A 12,402-nucleotide genomic window follows, 5' to 3' on the forward strand; every position below is an offset into this window, starting at 1 on the left:
GGATGTGGTGCTAAGGGACGCAAGCGGGCCTGTGGATGCACGCCATCCTCCTCTCGATGATTCTAATTAATTTCCCATGATCAAAAGTGAAACATCGGTGGGGTATGATTTCCTCATGGTTTTTATGACAATGTAAGATGACTGTGTTCTGCCCTCCACATCCGAGGATTTATTTGAGGAATTTGCAACCCGGAATTATTAATATTCAAATATGCCCAAAAATAGACTGGCACAGAACTAGACTTTGGATTTTTTAAGCGGCGGGATTCTGCAAGCACTGTTCAACCAAGCCATTCAACGGAGACACGGAAACACATTTCCATACAGAAATGTCAACAATAAAAATAAATATTTTTTAATCAAACAAAAAAAACGAAAAAAAAACTACAACTTAAAACAATTACATACCATGTCTTGAACAGACAGTGTTTAATGAGAAAATGTTATAATTGATGCAATTTTAATTAAATTGAAATATCTGGACAAAAATCAAACAACAAAGGTCACATTGATCCACAAGTGTGCTGCACAGATTCTCCTTGCCTAAAATAGCCGCTCTTCCGTTACCCTCCAAACTCCACCTCTTCTTTTCTTCTTCGTCCTTATCGTTCACAGGAACATCTGGAGCTCTCCTTCCTCCACTGTGGCACCAGATGCCGTGATAGTCTTGCAACAACCACCTGAGAGCTCAACATCCATGGGGACGGGAGAGGAGAGGGCGCCGCACGTGAGAACATAACGTCTCGGCATTCATTTTCAGTTAAAATTAATCCAAGTCTCATGGCAAGTCCAGAGCGGGAGGGGGTCCATCGATGTTCTCTGGGGAAGGCTGCTTAGCCACTTCGGTGTTATGGTTGGCCGCTGTGGTGCAGTCAAATGAAGTCTGGTGATACTCCAAGGACCCTGCTGGAGACGGAACTGATGTCTCATGGTATTTCATTTAGAGCGAGCTATCTAAAATCCCATGGAAAGCAACATGGTTTAACATCCCACAGAGGTGGCCTCACCTGAGAGAATGGGAAGGTTAGTGTGAAGACATGCCAGGTTTGGAGGCTGCACACTGGAGATGGCAGGTCTGCATGAGCTGCCAGGACTGAACAGCTGGGTTCACTCCTGAGGGAGCTGCAATGGCACTGGCATCAAGCCAGTGGATATGAGCTAAATATATATATATTCAAACCTGGAGTCAACAATAATTTTTCTGCTAGTTCAGATTTTTACTTGCAATCACAACATTTTCTTTGATTGCACTAGCAATTATTTTTATAGATTTACAAAAGATTGTTATATGATATGTAACTTATATAATTATATTTTTACACTTCATTTTTTATAATTTTAGATTTCAAGAAAATACTTTGTAATTTACAACAAGACGATGCTTCCAATATCTTACCAGGAGTCATTTTTGTAAATTTGTCCAAACTTTATGTCAGCCAGCAAGGTAATATTAAATAGGTAATTAACTGGTACCTGCATGTCGTGTGGGCATTTTAGAAAGGAAAATCTATAAATAGTGAATAATGGGTGATATTTCTGGGTAGATGCTACAAAATTTGAAAGGCACGGTCATGATCCAAAAAAGATTTTTCCCCAACTTGCCAAAATTCCTCAGCTCCAGCATGTACAAACAGACAGATGGCAGTATCCTCGGTCGGGCATGCGACCAGCCTAATAGCGAGGAGTGGACAGCTGTCAGTGAGTGTTACCGTCAACAGGCCGCGGGCTATTCAGCTGCTCATGAGTGGGTCAGGGTGGTAGGCCAGAGTGGGAGAATCCTCAGACCTCACGGCTATATTGCTAATCATCCGCTAAGTGTGGGATCTGTGCGCTGTATTGCATAATACATTAAAAACCATTAGGCGGCTTCATTACAGATGAACAGATTAATCCGGCTAGGGTTAACGAAGGAAAGAGCTTTACTTAGGTTAATGCAAGTGGGAAACGAGCCATGTGCAAAACTAATATAAAAGGACCAGGAATGGCTGTAACACTGACAGTTTAGCCTGTTAACTGTCACCCCCCCCCCATTTTTTAAATAGGCATTAAAGTGAACTATGCAAACTTAAATTGCTGTAATTTATGAACACTTTGGAATATAAACCTAAGGGTGGTCTCTTTTTAAAGAAGGATATTAGCAGATTTTGGAATTTTGTTAAAAAAATTGAAGTATCAAAGTTTAAATGTTCTATAAATATGCGCTATATTAATTTTATTTTATTTTAATATTTTACAGAACAGGTTTTACTCTAAAATTGGTATAAAATTAAAGCCTTGTGTCCAAATAAGTTGTTACAAATTTGAAGTTGATATGAATCAATGATGGAGTCATCAAAACCATTTTGAATTTTGCTTAACTGCTTAAAATATTTTTTGCACTGTTAAACTGGAAAAATATATCACCTGCATTAATAAGCTAATTTTGACAGCACTAAATGAAATAAGCAAAATTTAAATAGAAAAATGTCCAAGTTTTCTATAGTGTAACGACTGACCAGAATCAAGTTTTAATGTTGACGAAAGTCTCTTAAAGACTTGCGACCTACAAGAACCTACAACCTTTGGTTACTACTACAGGTCTAACACTAACCAACACCACTCACAGATAACAGTGTGAAGAGTGCCTGGGTGGGTTTGGCAACATTTTAAACCCTCACTTTACACCACAAGTACCGGTATACCACTTAGAGCGAGTGGATCCCTAATAAACAGCCATTAGGTACAGAGACAATAGTGATTAGCATTGTGTCCGACGAGGAGCGTGAGTGCTTCACCTTTGATTAGCAACCGAGAGGGGCAGGTGTTCCTCCCGCTCACCATGGTGTAACTCAAAGCCTTTTGATGGAGGAGAACACCTCTTGAAGCTGTGTGGCAGCACAGATTAATATTAAAAGGAATTCATAATATGGCACGCAGAGGATTTTCATAAATATTCACAGGCCTGGACGGTAAGCTCCACTCGGTTGTGTCCATGAATATGGATGAAAGACTGGCAGGGTGAACAAATGTCTTCAAGTATACAAGAAAAGAAGCAATATCAAGAGAGATCACGAAATTGTTCGCTCTTACAGACAAATGCTACTTAACGCAAAACTCAACACAACAAACTTATTTGATAGACGTGGTTTTAAACAATAGTAGCTGCGCATATATATATATATATATATATATATATATATATATATATATATATATATATATATATATATATATATATATATATATATATACACACACACACACACACGCATATATGTACACATACATATATATTTCAATACATCGTAAGTGTTGGAAAAGTAAAGACAAAATTGCTTTGTTTGCTGTGGAGTCAAGACATTTGTAAATAAGATTAAAAGATGAATATGAGGCGAAACTGCAGCATGTAACATCTTAGCTGTTTCAACACATACCTGTGTTTTACCAAATTAAAAGGACAGCACTTTTAGAGTTCATCCCACTAATTGATGTGAGCATCAGATATTCAGACAGTATGTAAGCATTCAGACAGATGAACTTAAGGCAGATGTAAAAGATTAGAAGCTATTAGGTAGTTACAGATCCCTTGCGTGCAATCACAGCAGCTAATCTGCGACCCACAGTCATCACCAGACTCTTGGTCTCATCCTTTGAAATGCTTTTCCCAGCTTTTGAATGTAGCCAATTCTAACTGCTGGGGAGTTTCTGTCTTTAGTCTCCTCTTCAGCTGCTGAAATTCATGTTCAATCAGATTTAAATCTGGAGACAATCTAAGACTTTCCATTTCTTTGCCCTGATAAACTTCTTGACTGAACTGGCAGGGTGTTTTGGGTCATTGTCCTGATGCAACGTGAAGCACTTTCTGATGAGTCTGGTGTCATTTTCTTGAATACTGGTAGCCAAGATGGTTTTTACCCTTCTGAATTCATTGTGCTACTGCCATCATACATTAAGTCTTCATTAAAGTTGAGAGGGCCTGTTCTAGAGAAAGCCATGCATGCCCATGCCATGACACCACCTCCACCAAGCTTTACTGATGAGGTTGTATGCTTCGGATCATTTGCAGTTCCATTTTTCTCCATGCTTCTGCTTTCCCATCACAATCTATGTCTCCTCTCTCAATAAAACTCTGTTCCAAAACTCTACTGGCTTTTGCAAACTCTAATCTTGCGTTTCTAATTTTGGTGCTCGTCAGAGGTTTGTAACTTGATGTGTAGCTTCTGTAATTCTGTGTCAAAGTCTCCAGCGGACAGTAGACTGTCAGAGCATCACCCCAGCTTTCCAGAGGTTGTTGGTGATTTTACATACATCTATTTTAGGGTTCATTTTCACAGCATTTATGATTTGTCTGTCATTTTCTCAGCCGATCAGGTCATTCTTGGTTGCCGATGTCACTGGTGGTGTCCGAACTCTTGATTTCTCCATGCCCTTTGTTTTTGCGATAGCTCTAATTGACTTCCTCTTTCCTTTTAGCATCAAAAATTGCTTGCTTTTCTGTCAGAGTCGGCTTCCTCGTCTTCACCCTGGTTTGTGTGTGTTGTCATCAAATGCAGAATTAAATTAAATGTGAAGATTTAATGCAACAGGACACAGTTGATACTCAGAAAGACCTGTGAGGCAACTATTCCAATACTAATGCTCACATCAGATAATAGGATAAACTAAAAAGTGCCGATCTTCTTACCAGGTAAAACATTCATGTTGAAACACCCAATAATAAAATTTGACATTCTGTAGTTTTGTCTCATATTTATCTTTTAATCATATTTACAGATTTCTTGACTCCACAACAAAAACAGCAATGTTGTCTTTATTGTTTTTAAATATGTGCTTAACATTTGCATGCGCGTAGCATAAAGCCTGTTTTGCTTTTAGCACCTAACCTCAAATCTTGATCTGAAAGTGCAATAAAAAAGGTCAGGGGCATGACCGAAGCATGACCAGAATGTGGTCTAAAAATACACTATAGGGACCAGCGCTTAGTTATCCTCAGCTCAACCTGTGCCAGCATCTCGCTGACATTAGGCTTTCTTGTGCAGGCTGCATCAGCAAGAGTCTCGACCAGAGAGAGGCCATAATGAGACCCTGAAACCTGGAGAGCCACAAAACACTACAAAAAACCTTTGGTCGTGTCTCATTGCAATAAGGTATACATATATCACTTCTAGGACTGCGTAGAATATTATGAGTCAGTTAACTGCAATGCCTTATTGGAATGATAACCATATTGATTCTTAAATTCCATCTTTTACTCAATGGCAGCGCTGGCTTTTGAATCTAGTCCAACAACAATTGGACTTGAATTGAATGAGATAAAAAGTTGTGTACACAAAACAATACTGCCAAGAACGGTGTCTTTCTCACAGGCTGCATGCAACATCACTGAGAATGAGCAATGCAGTCCAACTCAAATGCCCCTATGAACTTATTCTTTCAAAGCATTGATGAATCAAAAACATACTATTCAACCAGTGTAGATGACTTTTTTTTTTTTTTGCCTTTATTTGATAGGAAAGTAGATGGACAGGAAGCAAAGGGGGAGAGGAAAGAGAAGGAAAGAGAAGCCAGGACTTGTTGGCGCTGACACAAAAACAAAAAATGTATAATTTGGGCACAGTTTGGGACCTGTTGTTATTCTTAAAATTGAACAAAATGAAATGCATACACACACACACACACATATATATATATAACACATACATACATGCATATACATGTATGTATGCCTGTTTAATTTATAATAAGACAATTTATTTTGTGCGTTAAGAAACTGAACATGTAATTGAAATAAACCCAAATCGAGCAAATTCAGAAACAACACACATTGAGAGCTTATGAATCAATTATAAATAGAATATAGACAAAAAAAGTTATAATATTGGCCATTACATTGGCTATTCAAGATCATTTTAAATCACAAATAACTTGAGTGACAGTGCACAAATGCCAATTGTTAACTTTCAACAGTCTGCTATTTTGTGACATAAAAAAATTGAGCTACGAAACGGCTTGAAACAACCTGCACTAAGACATTTGCCAAAAAACAAGCCCACTTTTGTCAGCGTCTGTGACGAGGCATGCATTACCTTCAATGTCGGCAAAGGGCAGTGCCCCGGAGCAGCTGTGCCGGCCAAACATCGTTCCACATAGCCATTAAGATCCGCCAGGCTCTCAAATCTCCCAGAGTAAGACTGACACTGCTTTTCAATGAGACCTCAGCCAGATATAAAATTGTCACTTCAAATCAAAGAGAAAAAGGTATTTGGGCTGAGTATTGATAAAGATACAGGAAGGATGTTGTACGCATTTTAAGGTCACATAACAAGTGTAAGCAAGCGGAATGAGACGTACTGTTAGTGACCGCTGAGAGCACTCATGTTTTATTCATGCTGGTGCCAAGGTCCAAAGCCTCCCATGATCATGGAAACATTTGATGTGCTCATTAGATTTCAAAAAGGTCACTTCATTTTCCCCCTCGCTCTAACTGCACATGTATAATTTCCCTTCTGAAGGGAGCTGTAACCTTTCTAGAGGCAGTCATCGAGTGCCAGCCCTGCTGTGTGTGCAGTCTGGGGCCGTTGTGCTGGGATCGGCTTGCCCTGAAGCCTTAGAGGACATGAGCAACTTCAACTCTGACCAGACTCTATGAACCTATCCAGAAACATTACACAGTCGGTCGACGTACAGTGAGATGGAGGAGGAATCATGATTGCAAGCCGAAACCAGGAAAGCTACTCATTAGAAAGAGAATGAGAAGTGATATAACTTCAATTCATTTGAGTGAAATCCAAATTAACTACATCCAAAGATGTACTCATTATAAACCAGTGTTTGCGGTTCGCGTTTATTGTACTGGCAGCGACAGCAAAACCAAAGAGTCTCACAAAATCAAACAAACAAAAATCTCTGAACTAAAGAAAAATATGTATATATATTGTATTTTTTATTCTCTTTTATTCTCATAATCAAGAAAAAAAAATTGACAGAGACATTATAGGTTCATCAGCTAAATGAATACAGGAATATACTGCTATTTTATCAGTTTCATATCCATTGGACATTGAAAAATAAATAAAATAAATAAATAAACAGTCAATTTCTCTAAGTTGTTATTAAGAACGAAAAAAGAACACCCTCACCATTTAATTTGAAAGAAAGAGTCTATTCTTATTATCTTTTTTCTTTTTTGTTCATTATCTAATGCACATCAACTAGTTGTTGTATTGTGATTTTTTTTTATAGGGCTGCGTAGTTCAGCATGTACAGGGCTGTAACATCCATCAGCAAATCAATTTTACAGGCATAAACAAACTGAAATATGCACACAAAAAAAACCCAGTTTCTTACTAAACCACCAATGCTAGACCCAAGCAATGAGTTTAACGCTGCCCCAAACAATACCCAAGTATTAGAATTCAAAAAGAAGCAGCCATATACTGTACTCTCTGTATCGTTACAAAAATAATGGCTGATGCGTAATAACAAAAATACTCATTGCAGAAACAAATATGACAAGTAAGTATATTGTGACAGTCACACAAATGTGCAGAAAATCTGTAAATCCTTGGAAAATAATTGGGATGTATTAACTGGAATTGGAATGTATAAACTAGAACAGAATAAAATAAAAACTAAACAATTTGTGTATGTACTTTTTTTGACTATTTAAAAATAAATTGTTAAATTTACATGCATTTTAAATGGAAAAATAATTATATCATCATGTCAACTGTTTAAAACTCATTGAAAAATATAAAAATAAATTAACATCTCTTTGAGAGAGATAAAACGGAGTAAGAATGAAAATTTTTGGACAAATATATTAAAGTGTGTTGAAAAAGCTCAGCTTTAGGTAATATGAAGGTCAGGTCAAGTTAAGTTAAAGCTGATCTGGCAAAAATATGAACTAAAAAATAAAACATGCTGTATTGCATGTTTCTCAAAGGGTCACTGCAGGCAAATAGGTCTAATTACAAACAGCTAAGGCTTTACACCACTGGGGATCTAAACTACAGTCCACATCTATTACAGGCATTTGTTGATATTGTGCGCATGTGGTATTTCAAGATTTCCTACAAAAAGATCTGATCTAGAATGAAGATTTTGAAAAAATAAAACACAGACCAAGATGTTTGTCCTTTGCTACATCGCTTTTGACTTGAATTGCCTGTGAACATTTAAGATTCAAGATACACTGTACCATAAAAGCCACTAGGAGAAGACCCAGCTAGTTAAGATTTTAAGCTCTCACCGTTTTGTAAAGCAACCGTTTTTACAGTTACAGCTGCGACACAAAACTAATTCAACAAACATCAAAACAACCAATCCAGCAACATGGGTAACGTATCTAAAAATAGCAAGTGTGCCCTATATTTGGAAAGAGCCATCACAAGCGAGAGCTTTGAACCCACCCCTTGGCTTTGTTTTTTGCTCTCAAATGCTCTAAAAACTGCATATCTCTAGGTTGTTAAACTAGTTGTGGCCAGTGACCTTTCTGTGGTATTTACAGGACCAAGGCAGGTGTTATCTTAATATTTACAAGGATATGTAGATCACATGACTATTAGACAACTTCAACATCCTCACTGTTGGTAGTTTCTTCTAACAACCAACAGTTACAATTACATTAAAATCCATTCCAACAACACTTAGCAGCGTATGACTGATCCAAGCAACCCTTCGAGACCTTCAGATGGAGCAGGAGTTGGCTCTCTTTCTTGGCTTTGGCTCTCCAAAGTCCTTGTCATCATGAGTGCAGGGGCTGAATGAGCAGGAGGAGCAGAGCGTCTGTGAGAGTCTACGCATCCCCAGCCGGAATACACTGTTGGACAGGCTATAAATGACACAGTTGCAGAAGCTGTTGCTAATTGCTAACCAGGTGGTTACAAAGGAGAGGGCAGGGCTGTCCAGCACATGGGAGCTCTCCAGAAGGAAATAAAAAATGTAGGGGAGCCAAAGCATGTAGAAAACACTGGTGATCCGGAAGAGCACCATTGCGTACCTCCGGTCTGGCCCGTGGCCTGCGTGGTTGCCCCCTTCAGCAGTTTCCATCTCCTGGCTGGGAAAGCGTGCCCGTCGCTCATTGATCTCTCGGTTGTGCTGCTGGCAGATGCGGAATATGTGGAAGTAGGTGAAACAGACCACTAGGGCCGCAGGGGCGTACAGCAGGCACACAACAAAGCCAGTGAAGAGTGCAGAAGTGGGCCAAGAGTGGGCACACCATTCAAAGATATCCCCATGGTACCCCGGCTTACCCCAGCCAAAGAAAGATGGGAGAAATACCACGCAAGAGTAGATCCATATGAGAACGATGCAGCAGCGAAGGCGGCAGGGTGTTACCAGCTGGTTGTAGGAGAGAGGCTTGGTAATAGCCAGATAGCGGTCCACGCTAATGCAAGCCAAACAAGCCATCGATACGCTCTTGAGAACAGAGATGACGTAGCTGAACACCTGACAGGTGATTGGCTCTTGGACACCAGCTGGGTAATGGAGCAAGGAAAGGGTGGGAACCAGGCAACTTAGCCCCACCAGCAGATCCGCGTAGGCCATAGTCTGGATGAAGTAACTGGTGGTGTAGTGGTGTAACAACGGGGCACAATGAAACACAAAGATCACCGTTAAATTCCCAGCAATGATGAGCACCGTCAGCAACACAATGACAGCAGTCTCTATGACGCATGCTTCCATGGCCTTGTTCTGCCCCCAGCCTAGGGGGCAGGAATGGTTTAGGGACACGCCGAAGTGACCGCTGAGGCTGCTGTTTACAGTGGGAACCGGTTCGATCAGCTCCGACCGGTTCATTGTCCCGGACCTTGTCCACTTGGATAAGGTTCCGTTCTAGATGGCCTGCAAAGTGATCCTGTGTCTGTGCTTTCTTGATCTCAATCTTCTGCCTATTCCCCTTTACCTCTGTCTTTCACATGGCTGGATCTCAGTGAATTGAGCATTGGCAAAAATCAATACAGTCTGTGTGGAGAAGAAAAAAAATTGCCTAGCACTCCTCTGAAATCAGTCATGCTTAGGAGCAGTTCAGTAATTGTGAAGCAGAGATATGTCCTCGGGAAACAAAACTATGGCTGCTGGAAACAAAAGGGTTGCGCATTTGTGCTGAAGGCCAGTTGGCAATATTGTCCACAGCACCCACAGTGAAGTTGACCAATTCCTTAAGTTTCCTGTGACCAGTTAAGACAATGTAAGAAGGATTAAGACAAGACCCAATAAAGGTAACAGAATGTAAATGAACAAAGTTCCTGGGTCATACCTTCTCCTAAGTCCACAAAAATTTAGTTTCAAGAGTCGCAAAAGCCTAAAAAAATCTGATCATATCAGTTTGTCACCAAACAGTAACATGACCCATGTTTTGTTTCTGGAATACTGTCCTCTTTGCCAGTCTCGACCCCCTTTGGTTTCTATAGTCCAAATCAAAACACAGACACTCTAAACAAACATAGAACAGCATATGAGAGTTGCCAGAGCTATCTCTGCGCAGAGCACAGCTCATAGCCTGCGGGAGTCTGAGTTAGGCAAAACGGAACTAATCAAAATTTCAAGATCGTGTTCTGGGGGGCCACAGCAATGGCTTCGGTTTTATTTGCTCCCGATCCATTTACTTGTCATGAACTTTCACTGTGCCTCGGATAAAAGCAGGTCACGTAAAAAAAAAGAAGAAACCTGTGTCTTCCAAAACAGGTATATATCTCCTTATGTGAAGGTTTCTCCACACATCGCATCAGGACAGGTATTAAATCCCAATGTTCTTGGTTTCAGTCCACCGTTTGCACATCACATGGCATCCCAACCTCTGCATCTGATTAGTTGTACATACCCAGCTTCTTTCCTTTTGAGGTAGACCTCGCTGCTGCTTCTCCAACTTCTTTGTGACACATTCTGTAAAGTCTCCTCTAAAATACTCAGTCCGTTCCCGAAATTGGAAGATCTGTGTACCGTTTCTGTCCTTGTCAGCTTTCAGCGACCTGTGAGCCAAGGCGGGTTGACAGCAATTCCTGCCGAGCGCGCACAGTGCAAAATGCACTTTGAAATTGAAAATTCAAGTAAGAAGACTTCGAACAGATCTATTCCAAATTGTGCGGCAAATTAGAAAGCAGCCGAGGAAAAGAGAACAGCCCCTTCACTGCTGGTGTTCAGAGATGCTGTGAGTGGCTCACAGTTTCCTCTCTCCCCCTTCACAGTCTCGCTCTCTCTTCCACTGTGCCTCTCGATCACATTCGCTCCCTCCTCCCTTTCCCCGCTCTCTCCCGCTCTTGCTCACTCTCGAACTCTCCTCCCTCCCCCTTTTGGCAGCACCTGAGGTCCTCTTTCTCACACAACTCCTCCCAGCACACTGTTCTCTCTCTCTCGCTCTTTCTTTCCAATGTTCTCCCTCTTTTTTCATTATCCTCCTCTTCCTGCACACCCTGAAGATGTTTCCCCATTCAAAAATAATCAAAGACTTCCATCTCTTCTTTTGTCTCCTACAGCTCCATGTTTTATTATCCCTCATTCTCGTTTCCTTCCTGCTTCAAGTCACTTACACAGACCAGTGCCCAAGCGCAGCAATGCCTGCCCCTTGGTTACAGTTGCCAGGCATTTCAGTTAGCCAGGACCCTCCCTCACAACAGCTGACATGGTGCAATAAACAGGAACAAATTAAGAGACTCCGGGGGGGGGGGGGGGTTTCATTCCCCTGGAAGGATATCATCGCCTGAGTATGCTCTAACACAATCACAAATGCAGATCTTCACCAGTTTTACTGACAGGTTTGCTAGACATAATTAAAACTAGAGGAGCTCATAAAATACAAAGGGATTACGAGAATGACAGCCAATGTTTCCTGCACAGCTGCACTGCCGCTGAATGTTCAAGCCCCATGGTGAAACGATTTCATATTTTAGCTGAGTGGTGAGCTTGCAGTCCTGAACTGAATGTGATGACAAAAAAGGGTGCCTGGAAAAAAAAAGACAATAAACAGACAACACTTACGCAACTTTGTCCTTCCTGACTGTACTCAAGGAGGTCTATAATTCCCAGAAAAAGCTGTGTGTTAACTTTCCTCCACTGCCGCAAGACTATCCTCTATCAAACCCCCAACCTTGCCGTTGCTAGCAGGGATGACAAAAAAAGGAAGTTGGGAGGGGGGGGCAACTGTACTTTTCAGTCCTAGGCCCATGTTTGGGGGTAGTGGGAGTGTCCGGATTGAATAATGAAGGGGGTCTAAAGGAATTATGATGACGACTGTAAAATCCGGAATGCCAAAACAAAAGACTATCTCAATGTGATATCCCATCCAGACAACAGGAACATAACGTTACTATGGCTATGTCAGAATCTACTAATATAAAGAGGAGTAATACATTTTATTGTTAATATTTTTAGCAGCAATGTAAAAAAATTTCATAGACTTAAAGGGATCACCCAAAAATGAAA

The 12,402-nt window shown here is 40.6% G+C and overlaps 2 protein-coding genes across 2 annotated transcripts in view; both read right to left on the reverse strand.

Annotated features, from left to right (window-relative positions):
* The window catches only part of LOC113040103 (rab GTPase-activating protein 1-like), a 93,660-nt gene that overhangs the window by 43,304 nt on the left and 37,954 nt on the right, over positions 1-12,402 (reverse strand). The gene's annotated exons all lie outside the window — the stretch shown is intronic.
* Positions 7,566-10,452, reverse strand: LOC113040104 (G-protein coupled receptor 52-like). The gene has a single exon (XM_026198359.1). The coding sequence runs from the start codon at positions 9,778-9,780 to the stop codon at positions 8,668-8,670; it is 1,113 nt and encodes a 370-aa protein (XP_026054144.1). The 5' UTR covers positions 9,781-10,452; the 3' UTR covers positions 7,566-8,667.

The sequence above is a fragment of the Carassius auratus genome, chromosome 22 (assembly GCF_003368295.1).
Source record: "Carassius auratus strain Wakin chromosome 22, ASM336829v1, whole genome shotgun sequence".
Lineage (NCBI taxonomy): Eukaryota > Metazoa > Chordata > Actinopteri > Cypriniformes > Cyprinidae > Carassius > Carassius auratus.

Bases quoted from the DNA above. Each gene is read 5' to 3' on its own strand.
- LOC113040104 (XM_026198359.1), bottom strand. From the start codon at position 9,780: ATGAACCGGTCGGAGCTGATCGAACCGGTTCCCACTGTAAACAGCAGC.